Source organism: Phyllopteryx taeniolatus, chromosome 13 (genome assembly GCF_024500385.1).
Source record: "Phyllopteryx taeniolatus isolate TA_2022b chromosome 13, UOR_Ptae_1.2, whole genome shotgun sequence".
Lineage (NCBI taxonomy): Eukaryota > Metazoa > Chordata > Actinopteri > Syngnathiformes > Syngnathidae > Phyllopteryx > Phyllopteryx taeniolatus.
The window spans coordinates 12,477,613-12,504,599 of NC_084514.1; the positions used below are offsets into that span (position 1 = coordinate 12,477,613).

The 26,987-nt window shown below is 43.9% G+C and overlaps 1 protein-coding gene across 6 annotated transcripts in view; it reads right to left on the reverse strand.

Annotated features, from left to right (window-relative positions):
• Nucleotides 1–767: 767 nt before the first annotated feature.
• daam2 (dishevelled associated activator of morphogenesis 2) overlaps nucleotides 768–26,987 on the reverse strand; it is a 100,714-nt gene continuing 74,494 nt past the window's right edge. For 5 of the 6 annotated variants that reach the window (XM_061794133.1, XM_061794134.1, XM_061794136.1 and 2 more), the window contains 19 exons: nucleotides 26,730–26,833; nucleotides 26,564–26,630; nucleotides 26,370–26,487; nucleotides 25,770–25,908; nucleotides 21,951–22,009; nucleotides 21,670–21,857; nucleotides 20,493–20,801; nucleotides 20,214–20,321; nucleotides 17,094–17,123; nucleotides 14,915–15,021; nucleotides 13,484–13,568; nucleotides 12,982–13,088; nucleotides 12,341–12,429; nucleotides 11,032–11,200; nucleotides 10,055–10,162; nucleotides 9,849–9,909; nucleotides 9,489–9,620; nucleotides 4,620–4,790; nucleotides 768–3,925 (listed from right to left, as the gene is read on the reverse strand). In XM_061794133.1, coding sequence (XP_061650117.1) covers nucleotides 3,692–3,925; nucleotides 4,620–4,790; nucleotides 9,489–9,620; nucleotides 9,849–9,909; nucleotides 10,055–10,162; nucleotides 11,032–11,200; nucleotides 12,341–12,429; nucleotides 12,982–13,088; nucleotides 13,484–13,568; nucleotides 14,915–15,021; nucleotides 17,094–17,123; nucleotides 20,214–20,321; nucleotides 20,493–20,801; nucleotides 21,670–21,857; nucleotides 21,951–22,009; nucleotides 25,770–25,908; nucleotides 26,370–26,487; nucleotides 26,564–26,630; nucleotides 26,730–26,833 — 2,385 coding nt within the window. In that variant the 3' untranslated portion in view covers nucleotides 768–3,691. The remainder of the gene's footprint in view (nucleotides 3,926–4,619; nucleotides 4,791–9,488; nucleotides 9,621–9,848; nucleotides 9,910–10,054; nucleotides 10,163–11,031; nucleotides 11,201–12,340; nucleotides 12,430–12,981; nucleotides 13,089–13,483; nucleotides 13,569–14,914; nucleotides 15,022–17,093; nucleotides 17,124–20,213; nucleotides 20,322–20,492; nucleotides 20,802–21,669; nucleotides 21,858–21,950; nucleotides 22,010–25,769; nucleotides 25,909–26,369; nucleotides 26,488–26,563; nucleotides 26,631–26,729; nucleotides 26,834–26,987) is intronic. The other variant, XM_061794138.1, reaches the window with a different exon arrangement.

The following is a 26,987-nucleotide window of genomic DNA, read 5'->3' on the forward strand; positions in this document are numbered from 1 at the left end:
TTACACTCACTATGTCTCTTCTGAACATTTCTCTCTAAATTTGACTCCGAAACCTCGAACATAAGCTATCGGCCTGATGAACTTAAGTTTGATTTGCCACAAGTAATTAATGATACGGTACACTGGAACTTCGAAAAGAAGAGATTTTTAGTCTCTTCAATCCATCCATTACTCAACACAAATGAGTACACATGAACAGATTTGCTTGAAAACCTTGGAATTTCCTTTCGGATATTTCAGTATTTTCTGGGGCATACTAGACCACAAAACACTCCCTAAAATGTGATCAGCACAGTGGTGTTTTTTTCCCCCAACTGTCAGTGTGTTTCCGCAGGCATCTGCCTGAGCTTCAGCTTCCTACCACATGACATCATCTTGCACACTGACCCAGGAACAGTTGCGGACAGCCACAATGCCAGAAAGTGGGTTATAATCAGCGCTTGTTATGCTAACCACCTCAAGATGCACACTGTGCATGCAGCCCAGCTGTCAACGATAATAAGGATTATTACGGTACATTCCCCCGACCTCTGTGCAGGCCGCGATGGCCGGCGTGAATGAGTGTGACCGGTCGGGCGCCTCCATTTGTGCCCTGCGACTGACTGGTGACCAGTCCGGGTTGTAGTCAGCCTTTAGCCCGAAGTCAGCTGGGATGGGCCCCGAACATCAGAAAATGAATGGATGGATATTGCACAGTGCACATTTTAGCATCGGTGATGACAGAGATGTCATTCATATCAGCCTTTCAAGGAAGAATCAACAATAAATGCAAGGGACAAAGCTTTATTGTAACCCTACAAAAGACACAGGGTGAGAAAAATGCAAAACAAAAATAACATTATAGAAATTAAAAACAAAACATTGTCATTCTTCCACGTCTCAAAATTATCCACCATACACAGACCAGTTTATTAATCATATTTTAATATAGAATTTCTTGTAATGCTGTGTGTACATACAAAATATAGCAAACTAAATAAGGCAAATAAATAGAGGTACAATTTACAGGAAAACGCAACATTGCTCACTCAATATTTAATGGTGTTTTAGTTTTATCTCAAACATCAAGATCGGTGTACAAAATATGTTTGTTTTTTTTCTCTTGCAACTGTACATTTTGCTGTGAAGGGTACTTTATTTTCAATGCTATAAAATACAGACTCCTTACAATTACACAGCCGCCGAAAAGTGGGTGCAACATTTGTCAGGCAGTACAAAGTGATGTATAACACGGTGCTTCTTTTTTTCCCCTTAAATTTAATAGCACAAGCAACTTTTCCTATTCAAAGGTTAAACTGAATACATCACACTGCGTGCACGCTTCTTTGGGCATGCAGCTGGATGCCAAGTGCACATTTGGACAGAAAACTAAACATTCCCCATATTTATTATTATTATTAACATGCCAAAGCCACTGACACAGACATGTACGGTCTGTGTCCTCCACAATCCCGTCTCTCATCCATTGTTTTTCCAGCGGCCCAGCCGGAGCACCAATCACTTGCCTCTTTCCTCTTTTTTTTGCAGCACCCTTCGCAGTTCCAAGAAGTCTAAACCCTCAAAACAACATTGCAAATAGAAATGTCCCATAATAAAAGTGCATTGAAAAAAGCTACTCATGTCATTCCTCCATTTCCTTCTTTTACACTCCAAAGTCAGCCAGTCAATGGCCGATAACAAACATCCAAACGTGGAACAAAACACACCTGTAATACTGACAACGTTGCAGTAAATAGTTTGCCCTAAAATGTGGGGATAAAGTTCTGGCAAGTTTGATATACTAACTGATTAGCTGGAAAGATAACGGAGCAGAGGTTGGGCAGGAAAGACCAGCTGGAATATACAGAAGATGCTGGTTAAAGTGGTGCTGCTTGAATTCAGGGACAACACAAGTCGGTTCATTCGGAGGTGGGGCTCACACAAGCGTCTCTGCTTCACTTTGAGGACAAATGTCAAAGGCAAAATAATATAAGGACGAAACTTCCCCTTTAAGACTTCTTTTAGGACACACAAGTGAATATTTACTGTCCTGGGATCCAGCTACAGAGCTGCTTTTTATCGTTTACTGCATGTGAACGCAAGCAGGCGCCAATGCTTCGAATACATCAGCTGCACCCCCCCCCCAACCAACCAACATGTACTGTCATCCATTAGCAGCCCCGCACACATAAGAGGAATGGTACTTGGGGTCGGAGGCACTTCAAGGTGATTATGTGGTCAAAAAGAAGCTGACGGCAACATTACAACATGTGTTAGAAACATCAGAAAATATGGTGCCTTCTTTTCTCATCGTAAAACTGTATGAGGGATTCATACCAAATGCTTGTTGAGTCACGTGCATTGGGACGCGTGCTCGGAAGCGCTTTAAAACAATACGTTGTGCAAATCCTATCAAGATATTCAAGTCGAACTGAATATTGGATGTATTATTTTTGCAAGGAATGATGAGGGTCGAGTTTGTGTCACATAAAGGAGGGCATCTCACATTCTGTGCCGATGTTGAATACATTCCAGTATCGTATCCTTCATTGTCAGCTGTCCTCTACGCTCGGACTTTAGTGAACATGGTGCCCTCTAGTGGTAACAAACTAGATGGCGCTTGCAATGAGCCCACCACATACATTGCAGCATTGAGCACATGAGCGAAGATTTGAGAGATATTCAATTCTATCAGATCTTCAAAAACCAACCCATGTTTGCAGCAGTAAAATGCAAACAAGCAGATATTTTGTTTCTTTTTGTCTATGCTTGTTGCAATGTCATCGTCTCTCATGTGCACCATTTCTAGACTATATAGGAATCCGTAAAGGCCAATGACTTTGCAACAAGCATAGACGTGGAACGGCAGCTCGGCAGAATCTCGCCGGTGGTGTTAAAAATTCGACTGACGGCTGAGACCCGAGGCTAGCTATTTTGAATTGAGAAGCTTAATTAAGGCCCATTAGTAAAGTGGAGCACGCAGGCTGGTTTGTTGGCGAGGGAGAGGAGAGGAGAGGAGAGGAGAGGACGCACACTAACCTTTCTGGCAAGACAAGACAAGACAGGCTGCAGTGCAAACAAGACAAAAGAAAAAGAGAAATTCACTCGATGTGAGTGTACAAAACCCCCCAAACATTTTCAAAATGCTTTTGCTATAAATAGAAATGCCGAATTGCAAGATGTTTTCCGAATACATGGACACGTTTCTTCTGCTTTGGCACCGCTTGCTTGATGCCGGAACAATGTTGTGGACATTGACACATTGACGCTGCACTGAGAACACACTGAGGTCACGTGACCGCCAGCTGCACCGTTCCTCACTGGCATTTGGAAGATCTTCCATCCCGACTCGATGGTTCCCAGATGTGGCTTCGCTTCATTCCCAAAGCGTTCTTGCTTTTCGTCTGCGCGCATGTGATCCCAGACGGGGGGACGAAGTGAAACCGTTTTTGGGGAAGAAGCGGTGACAAACAGGAAGTGACAGATGGCGAGAAGCTTAAGCACAGCGGTCAAAGTCACGTGACGATGTGTCACAGTGGTTTGCGCCCACGAGCCCGCCTGCCCTGCGTCCAGATCAGGAGATCACGTAACGTCCGGGGGTGGTTGTGGGTGGGGCCAGGTCGTTCGCATGTTTGGACACAGTCGGAGAACTCGGACCACGTGAGATCCGCATCGGGGCCGAGCTTAGGGCGTCTCGGTTTTTCCTGACCTCCTAGTAGTTGACCTTTGTGACGGCCCGTTCCCGCCCGCCTCCGCCACCGCCACCGCCACCGCCCTCCACCAGCTGGTTGACGGAGCGCTTGCGGTTGCGTTTGAATTTGTTCAGGTCCTTGTCGAAAACCTCGCCCGAACGCAGCGCCGACACCAGGTCGTCAAATTCCCCTCCGACCTCGTCTGAGGTGCCGCTCTTCTTGGGCCGGCGTTCCCGCTCCCGCTGCTCCTTGAGCTACAAAACAAAGGAAGGGATTGTTCAAATGTTTGGAACGAGTGAATGCAATTTCTGTGCAAGTTGCATGCGAATGCTGAAGAGAGAGCCAAAGCTAAACTGAAATGCTGTGGAAATCCTTTCAATGTAGTATGTTGGGAAGGTGATAAATACTTCCCAGGACGTCCTAATGGAGCTCAATAGTTTAAAGTTGGAATGTTTTGAATCGGTCAAGAAATGTGGAAGGAGGAGGTAACTCTGTAAAATATCTTGAAACATTTGAGAATTTTATTGTGAAAATTGGGGAATTTGGGCAAATATAAAGAGTTCCCAAGATGTCCTCAATGAACAGAATATTTCGAAGCGGAACGCTTTGAACGTTTGGTGAATAAATGTGGGAGGAGGATACCGTTTCACTTTGAACCTCGTATAATGTGGGAATTCTTGCAATGTGGAAAATTGAGCAGCTCTTTTGTCGAATGTGTCATTCACTTGAATGGGTTTTGGGTAAAAATAATTCCTTACCATTTAATTTTTTTTTGTTTTTTTTTTTTAAAATAGCTTTTGAAAATTAAATGGATTGAATTGCTTGAGAAATTCTGCAAAACGAATGTATTTTTTTTTGGGGGGGGGGGGGGGTGAAATCTCTTGAGCATTCACACAATTAATAACACATGGCTGAAACACTTTAATGGCACAATGGGCGGGCTCTCACCATGGCCTCCATGCGCGCCCTCCTCTCCTCCTCGTCCTTGCGTCGCTGCATGTTTTCCAGGTCTTGACGGGCCTCGCCGAACGACTGCAAGAAGGTGTCGAAAATCCCAAAGAACTCGTCGGGCTGCATCCTCCCTTCGTCCTCCCCGAAGTGCTTCAGAGATTTGGTGAACTGCGTGGGGAGAAGCGTGCTCATTTTTGACAGCTATGAATCTGAAGTGATAACAGTTGGATGTGAAAAAAAAAAAATTATATACAAACTAGAATCGAACACCCGAGAAATCATAAAGCAGTGAAACTGCATGTAATATGAGGTGTGATAGTCGGAGCCGTTTTCCAGTAATGCTTAACCGTCCTGTCATTATGGGCTCGTCAACTTAGCAACCAAAACATCAATTTCCCCTCCTCTAATTCAGTTTCTGCTCAAATCGGTTTCTTGTGCTCGATGAGCGTGCGTCCATAATCAGGAGCGGCAAAGACAAAATGGAATTAAGTCCAACCGCATGCATCTGGGTTGTATAAAATCAGACATTTATATTGGTAATACTCGATCTTAGAATGCTTCATAGTCCAGACCTGCTATACTGTTTAACAAAGAAGGACACAATTACATTTGTTGCCCATGATTGACTCAATCAGTTTGCCCTCTGATCCCACCATGAACAAATCGTTGGTGGCGGATTATGTCACACGACAAGAGGTTTTGTCGTTCCTGACAAAATATGTGGGGCCCGATCTAGGAAATCAGCTGAGATAGCTCATCGGGGCTAAAATCCTGTAGTCTGAACTAGGCATTATTGAGTCCAGGGAGGAAAATAATAAAATATTGGGACATCAGTGTGCACGATAATATTCATAAAGCATGCAGCAGGGTCTGAAATTAAGTGCGACTAAATTCTCCGTTTGGTGAGTGAATCTCATGGCACTAATCAGCACGTGGCAAGTGAATGTTTGTACCCACGTACACAAACATACACGCGCCAATCATAATGCAGCGGCGTGTCCTGCCAGGATAGCGGGATTCCTAACAACGCCAATCTCGGTTATCAATCAGAAATGTCCTTTTCCTGCTCCACTTCCCCATCCTCGCCCCGGCTGCGGAGGAGAGGACAGTTTTGTGGCACTCTCTCCAAAACGATGTGGAGCAGTGCTATTAGAACTAACTAGCCCAAGTGTTCGGTAGGTTGGCGCCCTAAAAAAAAAAAAAAAAACGACAACTCTGTGTTTATTCATTTGAAGAGGGACCACCAAAGTGATTATGTGGAAAGCAAAAAAAAATGCAATTGCACTCAGTACAGCCTGTCACACTCAGTTGCCAGCACAAGTAGCATTAGCAGGTAGACTCTGCTCGCGGTGAGGCCGCCAGTCCAAAGCAACAACAATCAATCCTGTCATCATTAGTCAGGTGGTTTGTAAAATGGCAAAACGAGTTCATCTGTATTGTTATCACAGATGATGCACATTTGAAAGTAGAAATAACGGTCACAGGATATGTAGCATCACAACTGGAGAATGATCATGTTTACAATTCAAGCTATCTTCATCATCCCCAAGGGGGCAGTTTGTTTATTTTGTACGTGCGCTTATCACGATGATGATATTTTTTCAATAGATGAGTCTTAAAATGATTTAAGACTTTGGATTTTTTCATCTACCCGCCAACTTGGCCGGTGAGTCAAAAAGTGAATTTTGGACCCTGTCATGCAGTACTATAATACGTATGGCTCGTGCAGTACTTGAAAAAAAAGTAAAAAAATGAGATTCGCACCCAGAATATCTCGACTGCGAGGCAGAGGCGTGCTTCCTACATTTCAAAATGGTCCACGAATATGCTCGGTTTTATGTTTGCGACTGTATGCAAGCTCTAATCTGCGTGTAATTGGCTGAAATAAGAATCTCAATGCAAGAGTGCACTGAAATAACAACACGGAAAGGAGCACACAACCTGCTGCTTTGCGAACCACAACAAGCCTCAACGACATTCCAGCACTCAATCTCAATCTCATGGCTGCCGTAAATAACGCATAATGTGGTTTCAAATACATGACGCGCATAATTGGTGCGCTTGAATGATAAAAGCCTGTAAGCACTTCAACAGATGAACCAAGAATGCCTTGAGTGTTACAACGCTAGCAACTTGAGCCTGCCGTTTGCACCAAGATTCAATTTAGATTTGATTACTATGTTAATAATATACCATAAAATACTTTGTTTCAAAAGGAGAATTAAGGATAAAGCAAACAAATCTCTCTTGATGAGAGGGAAAATCCCGCCTGTCCTCTGGAAACCTGCGTCCCAGTAACCCTCCTGACCTTGGCCAAGCGTAATCCATGCGGTGATGTCTGAAGCCGGGGCGTGCGCTTCACCGTGCATCTCGGCCACACGAGCTTTTTCAAGAGTTTGCTCCCCCCAACAGCTCACTTTTCGGCTTTCGCCGTTCTCCGCGATCGGGTTTCAGGGACAGCGGTAAATGTGGACACAAAGACCTTTGGAAACGACAGGACTCAAGCCCACGGGATGCGTGTGCTGTGACACCAACATGAAGCTTTCCGCATTTGAACATTTCAGATGATTTAAGTACCAACTGCACGCAATGCTAGACTAAGGATGGGCATTAAAAGGTTACCCGGTAAGTGGGAAAATGATCAACTATCGAGGAATTACTATTTAACTCGTAAAACAATTCCATCGTTAAGTGTAGTGGTGTTTTGATGCTTCGGATCGTTAACGTTCTCCTCATGTGAAGATTTCAAGACTTTGGGCACCAAAGTACAGCAAATCGTCATTGACACAAAGATTAGAGCGCGAAGATTTTAACGCTTGAATCAATGAATCGGCAAATCGTGCTCATCCCTAATATTGTCGACCAATACGGAACACAAAGTAGGTGAAGTGCCGTTGCCGTGGTAACAAACGAGCGCACCGTCAAATGAGCCTAAAGTCGGAGGGCCGGACGATATAACCTCAAATTCAGATCACAGCATAAATGGCAATATAAACTTCAGTGGAACAATTACAATGGAAATATTTAGGAATGGGTTGTTGCTTCTGTCAGCGAATGATTGTCGTGTCGTGTTGTGTTGCATACTCGGCTGTCCAGGCCGGATGAGATCGATTCGAGGAGAAACCCGAAGCTTGTCGAATGCTTTGGGTAAGCGAAACAAGTGGAAACCTACTGACAACGAATAGGTTTACTTGATAAGTAAACGCTAAGGCAAATAAGTTCATATCATTCTATTTGGCAACATGATGATGATGTATCCTATTGTTCTTATATTGAATCTTTATACTATCTTTTTCTAAGTGGAGGGAGACAACCCAAAGTCCGAATTTCATTGCTCAGTGCTACCGTTGTGACATTTTGTAACCTTTTTCACATCAGGCACAAACAGCAATGACGCAAGCAGTCTCGACTACACTCCATGCGCAAATACAGAATTCGTCCGAAATTGACAAAACCCGGGTGCCGCTGTTGTACGGAAGCTTTGCTGCGTAGCTTTGCTCAGCATCAGCTGGCAACCAACTCGCATACTGCGAATACGAGGTGACGATGCAACTACTCCTCGTCCTCCCCCAAATTCATACCGTCTACCAATTATACTGTTTCGACCCCGCTGCCCTACGTTGAGAAATTTTGCAGTTGACATTTAGGCGCTCGTCGAGTTGAAATTGATGAATCGATAACGTACGTAAGTGAGATTATTTCAAATTGTCAACTTGCTGTCACCTTCGTGGCCGACTCGCTCGTCTATAACAGAAGAAAAGGGGATGCTTTGCAATTATGTATTGCAGAAAACTTGCACTTGCGTTATGGAGACTGTTGCAAAGGTTGCATCAGATCTGTGAGACCGCAGCGGTGTCTGTGTGTAATTTGGGAGTCGGTGAATTGGACCAACGGAAGGAGGTAGAAGAGCTTGCAACGCGCCTGTGAAATGACGGCCGGAGCGGATGAAAAGGTTACCGATTGGTTTTGCTGACGAAGCAGACCCTCCAGGATATTGTCTGTCGTTTCGCTGTTATAGGAGCGCATATGGCGACTTTGCTGACAGCCGTTCGTCAGCTAGCATTCGCGGACGCATTTTCCGACGGGCACGCGCTTTGGCTATAATTGAGGACATTTTTGCAAGTGACCTTGCCGCCATTCTGATCATCACTACAATATCGCCACACGCTTGAGGCGCCGCAACGACCGGCCATCGGTTGATTTCAGCAACGCGGCAGTGTTGTAAATGCCAAAACACGCGAGCGATGTGCGCTTTAATCGACGTCAAGCTATAATTATCGCGCTGATGTGTCAATACTGGATTCGATTCCTACTTTAAAAAGGTACAGTTCCTAGAGATTGGCGTACAAAACAATTGAGTCTCCACTCTCACCTCTCTGTTGTCAAAGGAGGGGAGAGTAAAGCATCTTTGACAATTTGCAGTCAGTCGCACAAAGCTGTGCAGGTTTCGAGTTTCCCGTTTTTTTCTTTATGGCTGACAAGGCTTCTTTCCCCTCTAAATACCCCACTGACAAATAATACAATGAAAGGGAAACTCGACTTGGAGCCCCCCTCCTCATTTATCACACACTGATCAGGGGTGCATAGGAAAAGGTGGATAAAAGTAATTGTTTGGAAAAATGTCATCATTAAGATGTGCAATGCCTGCAAATCTTTTCAAGCAATTTCATCAATCATTGACATGCATTTGTCCTGGTTGACTAAAAATGGGAAAAGGGTGACTCAAAGAGAAGACAATGGAGGAATCCAGGCTAATAGTGGAGCGTCACTGTAGAAGTGATCAGATCGGACAAAAGAAGGCTCTCTAGTTTGAACGGTTGGTCCGCGACACAACTGGCGGACTCGCAAAAGCACTTCGGCGGTCACCTTGTCCTTGGCCTCGCTCAACTGATCGTCCAGTTCGGAGAAACTGAAGCCAGCCACGGTGATGAAGTCACCGATCACGGCTACAAACTTGTCTCCACGTTCCCTCGTCCCGCTCTGCTGGTAGTGCAGCTCCTGGTGCAAGAGCACAGAGTAAATGAAACCTTTCTTCACTGAAAATCGGCTACTTGTGCTTGTTGCTATATGTTAGATGTAGTAAGAAGAGTAAGTGAGTGCACTTTTTCTCAAGACAGTGTATTTTAGGGCTATCACTGCATTACAAATTGCTGTTAATTTGTACCCTGCCAAAAACCTAATTACAGGGATGCTAAAAACCAACGGGAGTAAAAATAAGAAACTAACCGCCTCGAGAGCCTTCAGTCCACTTTTTATACTATGCACCTCTTTTTCCAACTCTGCCAAACTGGGAAGAAAAAAAAGAAACACACAGAAAATATTGAACGTCGCTGCTAATTTAAGGCTTCCTTATTTTGTTCTCGTTTCTGTGACCTGTCGGTGATGGGCGAGCGTGCGTTTTCACCAACATGCTGTTGTAAGATTGAACTCACTTGACTTTTGCAGCCTCTGATATGCTGCTGAGGTCCAGATGGATGTGCAGCGTGTCAGGGTAGCTCTTCTCAAAGATCATGATCAGGTAGTGCAGCATGGTGATGTTCCTGGTAGATGGTGATGGGAAAATAGAAGCTGCATCTTTATGTGGATAGAATAACTGCCAGTTTTCCACCAGATTTGTGTCCATGGATCCAGTTCTATTCGGAACTGGACGAGAGCGCCACAATCTCCGTCGTAATTCATCTCCAAGATGTCTGACGGTACACGCACGCCCACCCCCGAAACTATTTCCCAAAAGTCGGAAGCATCCAATTGTTCGGAAATTGCCAAGGGGAATGAATTCAAAGCTCCCAATTGCTTGATGTACACCTATTGGAAATGAAGAGGGCTATACGCAACTAGGGTCCAAAATGACCGCAGGTGTCCCGGGTACCACAACTCGAGACAGTTAGGGTCCAAAATGACAATTCAACATCACAGCGATGGTATATTTGATTCAACATTGATAATACTAACCCTACAATACCTACGTTATTATGTAGCCACAATATAGCTACAATTGACCCACACCGGTTCACATTTTTTCAATTATTTCAAGAGTCCTCGTCCGGGTCATTTCGGCAAATTCAAGGCCAAGGCCAAGGCCAAGGCGCTCTTTGAGGCGGCCGAGCGAGCGAGCGAGCGTGATGTGCCGGTCCCATCCCGGATACAAAGTAGTTCTTTTGCCGCCGAGGAGGGCGCGAACACCCGGCGTGCAAATGAGACGAGACGGGCCGGCCCGGCCGACTCGGCCGTCCTCCCGCGGCCACTCCTCGCCCGTTTTGGCCGATTGGCCGCATACTTATTTTGGCCTCGAGGCACCGCTTGTATCGAACCCTAGAAATGTCATGAGGTGGTAATGTATGGATTTGTATTGCATTTTGCTGTCTCCAATGTCGAAATAATGTCCATCCGGTCCATTGGAAGAACTCACCTATCTATGCTGGACTTGGTGTCAGCAATCTTATTGAGACTGGAGACCTTGAACCCAAAGGCGTTTCCTCGCTGGCCCTTGTTCATGAAGTTGCCGAAGGCGAGCACAACCTCCAGGATCTGCGTGAGCCTCTTGCTCCGGACCACCTCCTTGGAAGCATTCAGAATGGCTGGGAGAGAAAATCCAAGTGAGAGAAGTGACTGGCGAGAATTCTACCAGTGGTGAATGAGCGTGTCACTTAACTTTTGAAAGGCATCCTTATTTCGCTCTGAAACATTTGGTCTTTTCTGCTCCCAATAGACTAACATAGGCCCGAAGTGTACAGTTGGCATCTTTTCAATGGCCATCAGAATGACTGATCAACAAGGCTTTCACAAAGTCATTCATTCGATCCACTTGTACAACAGCAAACGTTCCAAACGCTGAGAGAAGGGCAGGTGCTTCCCTCCTCCGCAGTGCGAACGCTAAAACCGTCAGAAGCCATTTTGTTATTGTTCCAGTTCATTGTGCCACGATAAAGCAGGGGAATCCTTCTTCTGCCTGTGCTCACAATGTTCGGTGTCATGCGCAACAGCCTGGCTGAACTCTGCTCCATCTTCTATTAAACGTGCTGGGTGGGCCAGAACATTGGCTCATCTGGGGTAACACAACATGATTGAGAATTGTTTTTAGTATGTGCGGTTTGGGAACGTTTGGAGCCAACCCAAAAGATTTCGAGAGGCTTGGATCCCTATACGCAATCCTTGCAGGATTAGGCTTCTGTTTTCTTTCCAATCCTGATGGCCACAAACGTCACACGATACGTTCTAGTTGATCTCGTTCGACAACAAATGCTGCAGCACGCACAATTAAACCTTGTTTTTAAACAACAAGCGTGTGAGTGCACATGACTACGGACCTCATTGGAACCCTTTTTTTCAGCTGAGCTGAGCTGCGCGCTTACGAGCGAAGGCTTTCCCGTGGCTCACGATGGGCCGGCTTTCCAAAACAGAGGGGCCCCCTCGGTAACACACCCACCCACAATCTGCAGGACCCACGGTGTGTCGGCAGTGTTCACCAATGCCGATGACATTGTTACAGCGTGTGACAATCACACTGTGTCACATTAGCTCGCCCTCAAAACATGTTGTCGCAAATGTAAGCTTCTGCTCCATTTTCTGGCCAAAAAGCAACCCAAGCGAAACACTTTTTGTTTTTAAGACCAAATGCAACAGAGCAGCCTGGTAGTTTGAGTCTACTGTCAAAAATAAGACAATATATAGCTCGCTATATATAAGTGAACACTGTACATGTACAATGGTCTCCTCACCTTCTACCTTTGGTTTGGATTCAGCAAGGCGCTCTGCAAACTTCTTCTTAAAGAACAGAGCCTGCAGTCTCTGCTGGTAGTGGTCAATTCTAATGGGAGGAAAGGAAAATGGGAGTTCAAAGTTGGACCGAGGATATTTAGAAGTGTGTTGCAAACTGGGGGAGTGGATGGGAGGATCTGACAATATTACATGAGGAAAAATGGTAGAATCTGAAACGCATTCCACAAAGACAAACAGCTGTGGTTTAAATGCAAAGAAAAGGAAAATAGGGAAATAGGAGGCTTTCATCATCTTGTTGAAACAATCTTGTAGATTGTTCTAGAACAGCAAAGGGGCCACTGTTTGTTTGGGTCGCCCCCTCACTCTCGCGTTCCCTTGATGCTTGTCCCGCCCATGGGATCCATTTATGCATGTGCGCGCTAGTTGGGAGATTGATTCCGGGATGTCTTGCATGGAAAATAAACTGACACAAAAGAAAACATTTCACTGAACTACAAGCTATTATTATCCAGAAACCAAACTTCACGCTTGCTATGTTTCGCCGATGCCTCTTCTTTCTGAGCAGCGGCATTTTTCTTTTCAGAGAAGAAGATTCGAGTGTTGACGGGAGGAAAAGCAATGTCCAAACACGGTTGCGCACCTGCTCATTTCATACAGGAAGCGATCCGCTCTGGCCATGCGCTCGAGCTCATGTTTGTGCTCCTCCAGGAGATCGATGTCGCTCTTCTCCGGGACAAACTTCAGCAACTAAAAACACACACACACACACACACATTACAGTGACTGAATACATTATTGGAGGCCGGAATCATTTTCTACATAGCAGCTAGCCCATATGCTACACAGGACCCAATTTCACCTCTAATCGACCTCATTCAAATTTTTGGTTATCTGTAGTTGTGACATTGTGCAGATTTGTTGGTGGATTTGCCATCTGTGCCAAAAACAATCCTGATTTATGACTTGTACTTTTGAGTTCATAGAAAATGCCACTGGAACAGTAAGTTACATGGGGGGCGGGGGGAGAAATAATAAAACGAGGGCACACTTCAACAAAACAATATCACTGATCCACAGACAAAAGTTTCTCAGTATGTAGCATCAGTCTGAAATACATGTTCACGTATGCAGCGAAGGCTCACCTGCTCCAGCATATCTTTGGCCAATTCTTCTCGCTCATCCATCTCTAGGATTGCCCTCTTGATCTCTTCATTGCTCATTTTTAACCTTAAAAAAAAAAAAAAAGAAAAGAGAGAAATGTGTGGTTAACCACCCGTCAGTCTAAACGTATTCCCTCAATCAAAACTGATGATCTTTACAAAGTCAGAACTTTTAACACAAACCAGGTAGGCGTAGCTAATAAAGAATCTGTTGCGTGTATAATGATGACATAACGCAATAAGTAATGCATACATTGCAGCATATTCTACACCAGCGACGATTCATCAAATTCGGACGTATTTAAAAAGTGTATTTAAAAAGCAGCAAGATGATGTTTGCAGTGAACTGACATTTCAAAAGGACATTTCAACAAGCATTTATTTCTCAAGACACTGATATTCCCCAGCCGGCACAGTGAGCGACTGGTTATCAAATCTGCCTCACAGTCCTGGGGAGCGGCGTTCAAATCCCGGCCCCGCCTGTGTGGAGTTTGCATGTTCTCCCCCGTCCGTGCCTGCGCGGGTTTCCTCCCGCATCCCCAAAACAAGCGTGATCGAAGATTGATTGAAGACTCTACATTGCCCGGAGGTGTGAATGTGAGTGCAAATGGTTGTGCCCGGCGATTGGCTGGCGACCGGTTCAGGGTGTAGCCCGCCTCCCGCCCGAAGATAGCTGGGTTAGGCTCCCTGGTGAGGAAGGAGCATACACAATTTCCTGTCGAATATGTCTTACAAAGTGTAATTCGTAATCATTTGAGCGAACACCGCACCTATTTGGTCGGTCAGTCCTGGGACCTCTGCCAGCCGTTCCCTGTGCCCTTAAGCAGCGTTAAACAGTATTGTCAGTCGGCACATTAAAGCCTTATTGACTGACCGCTGACCTTATTTCGGGTCGGGTTTGGACCCCTGGCTCATGCAATATTGACACACTATTGAGTCAAGGGATCCCCTGCAGATCCCTTAGACAAAGACAGGCTCCAGGAAGCCCGTATTTATTGATGTGGACAGAGAGAGGGGGTCAGTGATCAAAGTCTCCAAAGGGGCTTGGGTAAGTGCTGTTAGAAGACAATTTGCTGGGTGGACCTTCACTGGTGAAAAGTGATCCCTGTTCACATGTAATGTGACTAGAGAGTCTACTAGGGAGGTGTGTGTTGCTTACATTACTGTATATTTTTGAAACCCGTGAACTATTATTAAGTTGAAATTGTATTACTCTTTTTAATGACCATCTACAGTATAGGTTCCATCTGCTTTCACATAGAAATTGGGGATGACAAAGACTGACAGATGGGTGTTGTCTAAAAACACGCCACTCTGACCTTTGACCTCAAGGCTGCTCTCTGGCAGCAGTGTCAATTAGCTGCACAGAGAGCGAGCGACTCGTTGATGGTGTGATGTCGCATCGACACCTACTTTGAAAGAAGGATGACACAGTTTTGCGCGCGTCGGCCATCAATGACTGAGAGCTCCTTGACTTTCCGCGTGCTGACATATAAGTCATCCATGGAACCGGTCTCCTTCTGCAGAAACAAAAAGGCAAAGGAGGAGATTAATAGATGGCACAATCTATTGCCAACATCTGGAACATCTTTAATGCGCTTAGCCAAGATGTGACCTCTTTTAGATATTAACAGTGCATGCATTTGGAACAGGTCAGAGAGACAAAAAACAATCCTGTGTCAGTTCGGTGCAGAACGAAAGGTTCCCATCTAGCCAAACACATTAAATTAGGTTTGGCACCATTAACTGTGCATCACATCATCATTCGTTTGCTGAGACCCTGCAATGCAATAGCTTTGAATGAACTGATGAAAGTGCTTGATTTCCATATTTAAAAAAGGTTATGTTAAAAAAAGTCAATTTCGGCACATTTTGAGATGAGCCACCACTGCGAACACTGCACGCAGGCCTAAAAAGCTCACCGAGAAGTAGGACACAATGTTATAGCTTGATTTGGGGTGAGTCGAGATATTTTTGTTAGCCTCACACAAATGTATTCACAATCCAAATGGGTTAGGAAGAATAAACTTTATGTCTGAGAAAACTGTTTGCAGCTGAATGTTAAACACAGCCTATTTAGGGCGCAAGATGGTTTCCTGCTTGCTAGAAAGAGTCCTTGTTGAGGTTGTTGGGTGTGACGTGTATAAAGCAGATGCAACTCGTAAAGAAAATGTCATCTTTCCATTGACCACCAGTAGCTGGCAGCGGCGGATGGACTTGGCGCTGAAGGATCACTGCTTTCATTGGGGTTGCCAAAGTCCTCTAGAGGCGCTGGGACTAAAGATTAATTTGCTCTTTTTACATTTTTATTTATTTATTTATTTTTTTTTTAACTGGCAGTGACTGAAATGTAGTGAGGAGTTTCAACAATGTGTTCTTTTCCTAAAAAAAAAAAAAAAAAAAAAGAAGCAATTTACCAGTATATGTTTCCCAATGGAAGCCCTTGACAGTTAAGACTAATTGAAGATGATTTTTAACCTTCCATGGTGGAGCTACCAAAATGTATATCCAGGTAGCTACACACATATGATCACTACACTGTGTCCACCATTATGGAATTACCGGAATTTATCATGTATAATACGCACCCCCAAAGTTGACCTCAAACTTCTGGAAAACCATTTTTACAATGCATGATTTTGTTTCTACCCATATGATCAAAACATGAAGTATTATCTGTATTTTGCTAGTTTTTAAAAATAATTATTCTGAAGATAAGCACTTTATTTGAACACGTAATCCTTTTTTTTTTTTATTTACTATTTTTATTTAGTAAATGAGAAAACACACAGTTGTGCTCATGTTTGATTACCCAGGCAGAATTTGTAAGGTGGGTACAATTCTTTAAAGAAAACATGAAGGACAAGGCGAAACACTTCATTTTATTTTAATGGGATTCAAATTAAACAGTCTAGGATTTCAGAAAAGCATTATCATTAAACAAAACATAACCATAAAGAAATTAATGATGGTTGTTGTTCATTCATCAGTCATATTAAAAAACAACAACAACTATATTTTACAAATTCTGCCAGGGTATGTAAACTTATAAGCATAACTGTACATATACCCCGTCATACGTACCGTACCCTCTGTGATATTGTAAGAAAAGTGTAGGCTACACCTTTTTTATAACCACTAGGTGGCGGTGGTATTTTGGACTGAAAGTGTACAACTTTTTCATAACCACTATATGGCGACATAATTTATAAAATGTGAAAGTTTCTTCCATTTGCCCCTACACCTATGTATAATGCGCACTATTGACTTTTTGACAATTTTTGGGGGGGAAAAAAAAGTACATTATACACGAGAAATTAAGGTACTCGCAACAATATACCGGTAATACGAATGTGACAGATAGTTCTATATACTGTGCAGTACCTGCCGCATATTACCAAAATAAGTCCAAGTAGTTCCGTGACTAATACAAAAAATAGTGTAATTGAAAGAAGGCTTTTGTTATCATTTAACCAGAAAGAGATGACCAACATCTACCCAAAAAAAGGCATTTTGCGGCCACCTGCGACGTAAGACAAGGAGCCAGCTACACTGGAGGACGAACAGCGTCATGAAGAAGCCTTGAACTCACCTGCTTGAAGGATTGGTTAGTGAGCAGGTCCTGCCCAGGCAGCCGGAGAGCGCAGAGACACAAAACACATGCCAAGATTAGCACTTGAAGCAGAAACACAGTGCTGGCTATAAAGCAAAGAAATACAACGGTGCACGCTACAAGCGCAAGCTGAGAAGCCCACTCGGAGCAAAAAAAAACAAAAAATATATATATATATAGTCCCAGTCGAAAGGGTACTTTTTCCTTAATAAAGGCATGATTGTTACAATGTATTCTCGATTGAATCATCAAACACCTGCTTTGACATGGAAAACACAGCAACATGACAAATGAGCATAGCGCATGAAATAAATCTACACAGGGCACATGTCCAGCCTGTGAAAGCCAATTACCCCAACATTGGTCTGATGAATTCAATGGAACCAAAATGTCATAACAGTTATGAAGATCATTGGTTTTAATATGCGGGCTGTACCCAAAATAAATTGACATTGAACCAATGGTTGGTGCCAGTTCGAATAACCTGCTCTGTAGGAATTCACTGTCACCAATTTTCAATGACTCATTCACATTTAGAAGAAGTTTGCACATGCGTCTCCGGGCAGTGAGCTTTTAAGACTTGCAGTGAGAAAAATGGTGATGTTTTCTCTCGTTAAACTTTCATTAAGTCATTAAAAGGATGCTTTAACCTCTTTCTTAATTATTAAAGACACTTGTTCACCGACTGTAAAAGCTGACTTTGACTTTTCAGATGAGAAGGATGTGTTTTGTAACTAAATACCCACTATATTCACCAACCATAACATGAGGTACACTGCGCAATCGAATGAGATCCAATACAAAAGGTGCATCCAAAATGAGGCCTTTTACCATAAGAATACTCCACACCTTGTCAATGAAAAGTCATTATTATCCGAGTTGTACTTTCCAATATTTGGATCACCTTATATATCCTACATGAGAGTGTAAAACAGCAACACCTCTGGGTCATGCAGTGCAGATTTACCTCACTACAAACGACAACCCCAATTCCAATGACGTTGGGACGTCAAACAGAATACAATGATTTGCAAATCATGTTCAACCTATATTTCATTGCATACACTACAAAGACACGATATTTCATGTTCAAACTGATCAACTTGATTGTTTTTAGCAAATAATCATTCATTAACTTAGAATTGGATGGCTGCAACACGTTCCAAAAAAGCTGGGACAGACAGGCTCGTGTTTACCACTGTGTTCCATCACCTTTTCTTTGAACAACATTCAATAAACGTTTGGGAACTGAGGACACGAATTGTTGAAGCTTTGTAGGTGGAATTCTTTCCCATTCTTGCTTGACTGTTCAACAGTCCGGGGTCTCCGTTGTCGTATTTTACGCTTCATAATGCGCCACACATTTTCAATGGGAGACAGGTCTGGACTGCAGGTATGCCAGTCTAGTACCCGCACTCTTCTACTACGAAGCCACGCTGTTGTAACACGTGCAGAATGTGGTTTGGCATTAAATAAGCAGGGGCGTCCATGAAAAAGACATTGCTTGGATGGCATCATATGTTTCTCCAAAACCTGTATGTGCCTTTCAGCATTAATGGTGCCTTCACAGATGTGTAAGTTACCCATGCCATTGGCACTAACACGCCCCATACCCTCACAGAATCTGTCTTTTTAACTTTGCTTCCCTAACAGTCCGGATGGTTCTTTTCCTCTTTGGCACGGAGGACACGACGTCCAGAATTTCCCAAAACAATTTAAAATGTGGACTCGTCGGACCACAGAACACTTTTCCGGTTTGCGTCGGTCCATCTTAGATGAGCTCGGGCCCAGAGAAGCCGGCGGCGTTTCTGGCTGTTGTTGATAAATGGCTTTTGCTTTGCTTAGTAGAGTTTCAAGTTGCACTTACGGATGTAGTGTCGAACTGTATTTACTGCCATTGGTTTCCTGAGCCCATGTGGTGATATCCTTTCCACATTGATGTCAGTTTTTGATGCAGTGCCCCCTGAGGGATCGAAGGTCACGGGCATTCAATGTTGGCTTTCTGCCTTGCCGCTTACATGCAGTGATTTCTCCAGATTCTCTGAACCTTTTGGCGATATTATGGACCGTAGATGATGAAATCCCTAAATGCCTTGCAATTGTACGTTGAGGAACATTGTCCTTAAACTGTTGGACTATTTTCTCACGCACTTGTTCCCAAAGAGGTGAACCTCGCCCCATCTTTGCCTGTGAATGACTGAGCAATTCAGGGAAGCTCCTTTTTTGCCCAATCGGTGGCGCCCACCTGTTCCCAATGAGCCTGTTCACCTGTGGGATGTTCCAAACGGGTGTTGGATGAGCATTCCTCAACTTTCTCCGTCTTTTTTGCCACCTGTCTCAGCTTTTTTGGAACGCGTTGCAGCCGTAAAATTCCAAGTTAATGATTATTTGCTCAAAACAATCAAGTTGATCAGTTTGAACATGAAATATCTCGTCTTTGTGGTGTATTCAATGAAATATAGGTTGAACATGATTTGCAAATCATTGTATTCTGTTTTGATTTCTGTTTAACACAACATCCCAACTTCATTGGAATTGGGCTTGTATCATCAATAACCATGTTATTCACTGAATCCACTTCTGATAGTATCAATCATAATTGACTTGAGTCACTTCTTACATTGCTACGTTTTGCAGCTGTACCTATGGAAGTATCCAGTAAATGGGTCATCACTCAATTGCAGCTAATATAATCAGATGTAAAGTATTGCAGTTTGTTCACAAAATATTGGTATTGAATCTTTGTATCGACAATTGCTCTTTTCCTTTAAAGCGCTAACCTTAACCCTAACTGATTGCATCCTCTGTCGAGGCTGATCCAAGATCCAGACAGACAGCTCTGCAGTGCTTGCACAAACACACTAAAGTTCCACGATTGCAGTCTCTCTGGTCCAACTCTGCAATGTGTCTTTCAACTAGGCCCTTGGCAGTGTCACACAAGTTGAATAATCATGGCGAATTAGCACTATGAATGGAATTTTGTTATGACAGGCTCACAATAGAAATCTGTCTCCATCTACTGTATGCAAACAGCACACACCATGAACACGCACACGTGCCATTAACATGCATTTCAATATGCTGGGTTTAAATACAAACCTGTTGTCTTTGATAGGCTGAAAACATCTTTTCTATGTCCTTGAGGTCAAGGATCTTAAAAGCTTTCAGGTCATCAATATCATTCCAGATAGTGCCATTGATCATATGCTGATGAAGACAAAAAAGTAAGGGCCATTAGCGATTTCTTATGTTCTTGTTTTGTTTTGTTATGGTTAATATACCACTTACTGGTGTATGTAAAACACACAATCATGACAAATAAAAGGACAACAAGACACACAAGATTATTTCAAAGACTGAAGAAGACGTGTCTGTCACCTCTCCTAGTTTAGCCCAGTTGAAAGATTTCAGCGGATGCGACGGCTGGGGGGTGGACTTGGAGCGCAGCGTGCTCGCCGAATTGAAAGAAGAGGGAATAGGGGGAGGCGGGATTCCAAAAATGGGAGGGGCTCCTGGTGGAGGAGGTGGGGCGCCAGGTGGGGGAGGTGGCGGTGGTGGAGGTGGGCAACTGAAGGGCAGCGGAGGCGGAGGGGGTGGAGGAAAGTCACCCATCATTGGCGCTGGAGGCGGAGCCGTGGGAGCTCCTGGAGGAGGAGGAGGTGGTGGTGGGAAAGACACGCTGCCCACCTGTGGGGAGATGTGTGCAATCGTTAGAAAGATTCAATTGTGTGACATGATGCATTTTTGTGAGGTAAGTACAACTCAACACATTTAGGGACTTTACATTAGTGTTTGTTGACGGAACCAACCACAGTGATACGTTAAAGCCACATTTCCACCAAGTTCAGTACAGTTTGGTTCACCTACAGATAAATCGTACACAGGGCACGCAGGCAGGATGGCAGGATGGCAGGATGGCAATACAACCCCTGCATATTCGCAGTCTCGCCTGTTCTCCGTTGAAAAATCCAAAGCCGTGTCCAATATAAAATATTGTTTTGGCGCCATCATTCAGATTCGGAGGAGGTTATTCTTGTCAGGCCGTAGCCTTGTCTAGATTACTCGTGGCTTTTTGCCATCTGCAGCAGGGATCTCGGTCCCTCGGACTGTAGCTCGGTCGCTCATGTAAAATGCATGACCTCAGGGAGAGTCTGTAACTCTAAAAATGACACGCTAACACTAACATTTTGTCATGATCTGGGCTTGATTTTAATTTTGTTTTCTTTCTGTTCCATTCCTTTGTAACATCGAAATGACAATGAAAGTAGTGTGCTTTGCTCCACCATACCCATAGTATAAGCATTGCTGAAAAAGGGTGGCGCTAGACACATCGCAGTCCATTTACCGGTCCACAAAGAACAGGAATGTCAACGTTCAAAATGTCCCGCTGGTCTGTGGTCACACTATTTTACGTGGCGGGTATCGCCATCCCATTTATACACTTTTTGGCCCGATAAAGGTTTACCGTCCTCACTCGCATTGTGGTGAGTTCAACTGAACTGGAAATGACGCCTAAAATGATTTTTCTTGTTGTGTAAAAAGCATGACTTCATACCAAACCACAGTCATTGATGCGCGTTGATAGATCCAGGACTTGCTCCCTAGCTGAGCGTAGCTCCACGCCCTCACGCTGGAGTTTATCCTTCATCTTGTTGAGAGTCCTCATCATGTCCTCTTTTTCCTGGGTCTTGGTCTCACACTCTCGCTCCTTCCTCTCCAGTTTGCCAAGCAGCTCGACATGATCTGAAGGGAGAAGGCGAACAAACCAAGTTCAAAATACAGCGACATTACTGATAGGATTCTTAATGTGATGTGACATCATCATACATGTCTTACCTTTCCGGAACTTCTCGGCCTGGTCTCTCCACTGTTTCACCTCGTTCTCGTTGACCAGCCTTTGAAGCCAGAAGACCACAATGAGCGGCGATGCAATGATGCAGACAGATGTCCAACGCAGTTAAACCGAGTCAAGCCTGGGCATTTAGTGATATGGACGTACATGTGTTGCCCTAGGTTTTTACTGATGATCACAAATTTGAAATGTGATTGAGTTAATTATTGGCCCAGCATTGACGAGGTTGCTGCAGGCTGCACTGCCAAGGATATTAGAGTCAAAACACACGGTGCAGGGTTTGAATCAGTTCAGGTGAGTAGTTTACATACTGGGTATATCTTGGTTGTGAAACACAATAAAGGAGAAATTTGAAAATAATATAGCAATCTGGGAAAATTGCAGGAGTGCAATAGTTCTTGGAGGTGAAAATAAACACATGAGAAGCAAAAAGCGGATACATGTTAATAAGGTACAGCAATTTGAGTTGAAAAAGACGAGTAAAACCTTGAGTATCGACAGGAGCCTTGGCTAGAGTTGAGAGAATTAACAAAGACAAAACACTACATTGTTGAACACCTTTACATAGCAGTGGAGAAGTGTGGGTCACATGTCGTCACGGTAACCACATCTGATGAATGACTATGTTGATTTAACCTCTGCAACCTCCATCTCTTCCCCCAAAAGCCACGACGACACGAGACACGTTTTCACCCGTCAACTATGAGAGCCTTTGGCACTCTGCCAAGCGAATATGGAAATCTCACTTTATGAATCACTTTTCGAGGTGTAATGTACTTCTAGGAAAGTTTATGGAAACAACAAGATTTTGACAGATGGGAGCGGTGATGGATCCACTATGTTTTGGAACGAACGGCTGAGCTTAGATGCAGCGTCCAAGTTTGGCGTCGAGGCGCTACCTGAAAGAATTACGCTCAAGTGTTCTACAAGCCCAATTCCAATGAAGTTGGGAGGTTGTCTTAAACATCAATAAAAACGGAATACAATGATTTGCAAATCATGTTTGACCTATATTGAATTGAATACACTACGAATACAAGATATTTAATGTTCAAACTGATCAACTTTGTTTTTAGCAAATTATCATTAACTTAGAATTTGATGGCTGCAACACGTTCCCAAAAAGTTGAGGAATGCTCATCCAACACCTGTTTGGGACATCCCACAGGTGAACAGGCTCATTGGGAACAGGTGGGTGCCACCGATTGGCTAGAAAAGGAGCTTCCCTGAATTGCTCCGTCATTCACAAGCAAAGATGGGGCGAGGTTCACCTCTTTGTCAACAAGTGCGTGAGAAAATAGTCCAACAGTTTAAGGACAATGTTCCTCAACGTACAATTGCAAGGAATTTAGGGATTTTATCATCTATGGTCCATAATATCATCAAAAGGTTCAGAGAATCTGGAGAAATCACTGCATGGAAGCGGCAAGGCCGAAAACCGACATTGAATGCCCGTGACCTTCGATCTCTCGGGCGGCACTGCCTCAAAAACCGACATCAATGTGTAAAGGACATCACCACATGGGCTCAGGAACACTTCAGAAAACCCATATGAGTAAATACAGTTCGGCGCAACATCCGTAAGTGCAACTTGAAACTCTACTATGCAAAGTGAAAGCCACTTATCAACAACACCCAGAAACGCCGCCGGCTTCTCTGGGCCCGAGCTCATCTAAGATGGACTCATGCAAAGTGGAAAAGTGTTCTGTGGTCCAACGAGTCCGCATTTCAAATTGTTTTTGGAAATTGTGGACGTCGTATCCTCCGGGCCAAAGAGGAAACGAACCACTGGACTGTTATGGACGCAAAGTACAAAAGCCAGCATCTGTGATGGTATGGGGCTGTGTTAGTGCCAATGGCATGGGTAACTTACACATCAGTGACGGCGCCATTAATGCTGAAAGGTACATACAGGTTTTGGAGAAACACATGCTGCCATCCAAGCAACGTCTTTTTTTATGGACGCCCCTGCTTATTTCAGCAAAACAATGCCAAACCACATTCTGCATTTGTAACAAAAGCGTGGCTTCGTAGTTAAAGAGTGCGGGTACTCGACTGGCCTGCCTGCAGTCCAGACCTGTCTCCTATTGAAAATGTGTGGCGCATTATGAAGCGTAACATACGACAACGGAGACCCCGGACTGTTGAACAGTCAAGCAAGAATGGGAAAGAATTCCACCTACAAAGCTTCAACAATTAGTGTCCTCAGTTCCCAAACGTTTATTGAATGGTGTTCAAAGAAAAGGTGATGGAACACAGTGGTAAACATGACCTTGTCCCAGCTTTTTGGGCGCGTGTTTAGTTATTTGCTAAAAACAATAAAGTTGATCAGTTTGAACATTAAATATCTTGTCTTTGTAGTGTCCATCCATCCATCCATCCATCCATTTTCTGAGCCGCTTCTCCTCACGCGGGTCGCAGGCGTGCTGAAGCCTCATCCAGCTATCATCGGGCAGGAGGCGGGGTACACCCTGAACTGGTTGCCAGCCAATCGCAGGGCACACACAAACAAACAACCATTCGCACTCACATTCACACCTACGGGCAATTTAGCGTCTTCAATAAACCTACCATGCATGTTTTTGGGATGTGGGAGGAAACCGGAGTGCCCGGAGACAAGCCACGCAGGCACGGGGAGAACATGCAAACTCCACATAGGCGGGGCCGGGGATTGAACCCCGGTCCTCCGAACTGTGAGGCAGACGCTCTGACCAGTCGTCCGCCGTGCCGCTCTTTGTAGTGTATTCAATAAAATATAAAATATAGGTCGAACATGATTTGCAAATCATTGTATTCTGTTTTTGTTTGTTTATGTTTAACACAACGTCCCAACTTCATTGAAATTGGGGTTGTAATAGAACAAAAATAGTGATTGGACGCTAGTGAGGCTAAGCGGTACGGAAAATGGATGTATGGCTGGAATGGGAGTAGTAGATGGGGCACGGTTTACCACGACATGTTTTTTGCTTCTTTCGCCAGCAAACTGAACACACATCAATGATCTTCAATAACAGCAACCACCTGGATGTTGAGCTTATTCTAAATACTGTAGGTCCATGCTTCAATTAGGGTTTTTATGCATTCCATTCATAATCAAGTTTATATGTTCAATGCCGTAGCAAATCCCTACATTATACTTTTCATTGTGAACTTCATAACCATATTTGTTCAAACACAGCGCATATAGTCAATACTGATACAATGTTGCGTTTTCTTTCTTTTTCAACTCATCCCTAACCGAATTCAACTGCTGCAGCAAAAACTCATGTTCACCATTATGTCACAAGGTTTGTAAAAAAAAAATGAGCCAATTTGAAATACAAGTTAATAGAGGGTTGTGTTTATATCGCAGCGCCTTCTTGCGTGTATTGGCCTAATCAGGATTAGATTGAAATATCGCTGTTTACATAAACATAGTAACTGCATGAAAAACAAACCATGGTGAGTGTATGGACAATGCTGTGAGATCTCTCAGTGGGCACCAATGAAGACTAAAAGTAAACATCCCAAGTACATGAACATGAAGCCAAGTGGCTGCCTGGCAGCACCTAAACACGGCTCACTTGGCTGCCTGCCTAATGCGATTAGAGTCATTTCCTTTTGATCTCAGGTTTTCTCTTTTCCTGCTATTTCACGCACGCTTCCTCAGACTTCACCCAAGAACCCCTGCTGCCACCTTCACTTTGCCTCACCTCACCTCTCTGAGGAATTACATTCTCTGGCATGTAAAAATCATGCTCGAAGTGATTTGTACAAGTACACTAGGTGCTGCTGTGATGACGACACTACAGTCATTTACTTACATGCGAATTATGTTTTTAACATTGAAGTTGTCCAGCGGGGAAAGGTCGGGATCCTCCCCCTTGTCGTCCTGGAGGACTAGCTGCTGGAGGATCCTGTCGAGAAGCTGCCAGTGATGCCTGCTGCTTCCGCCACGCTTATCTGAATGTGGAGGTGAAAGCACAATGGCAAAATGTTTCATTTCAAACCACTTTTACATTTTGGAGATCGTTGTTCAAAACGGGAACCTAACTGCCTTCGGACGCTAGCTGACATAAATAACATGGCAGTCTTATCTGTAGTCAGATGTCATTCCCTACAGGTTCATTTTTGTGTTTTACCTCCCTCAGTTTTGAACAATCTTTAAATGTTCCGCTATGGAATATTGCTGTTTTGACAAAGCAAGAACCCGACGGATTTTGGGGAATTACATGCAATACAACATGCTTTGAAGTATGTTGCGGTAATGTTCATGTAAAAAAAGCAACGACTGTCCCCTTTTGTCTGTGTGTGTTTGTTTGTTTTCTAGTTTTATTGAGCAACTGTTAATGGTAAGCGCCTATCAACAGCCGACCCAATTTGTCAAACCAACTGTGTGGACAATGTGTAACATAGCAACTCACATGGCATCTGCAGGCAGTGCTGGAGGATGGAGAGGAGGTGTGGGTAGGCCTCAGAGTGGCTCAGCTTCTTTTTAACCAGCTCAAACATGGCACCGGCACTTTTGGTGTCTACGTGGGTCTTTTGAGAAGAACACATTATTCTCACAATATTGTCAAAACATCACAAACCGACAACATCATCTTGTATTACTTACCAGGTCAAACCTTTTGGCCAACTCGGAGTCATCCTCATTGCGTACCATTTCAAAAAAATCCAAATGCCTGACGAAAAAAAGAACAAAAACACATTGTGAGAATTGTTCTGTTTGCTTCATCCTCTGGCAAAATGTCCCCGGTATGTCTTGGGTGATTGTCTCTCACCGATCCAGAGTGGCGTTTTCATGCTCTCGGAGCTTGTCGATAACTGGCTGGATGCCCAGCATCAGGAATTCGTACCTCAGGTGGAGGCGGAACTCAAGGTTGTCCTGGAGATAAGCGAGCAGATTGTGGGATGAAACATTAACGAACACAAATAAAAAATACAACGGCATATCCAAGATGGCTGTCATTTTTTTACTCTGAGATTGACTCATTCTATTGAGTATGTATGGTTAAGGCATGATTTGGATCTGAAAATAG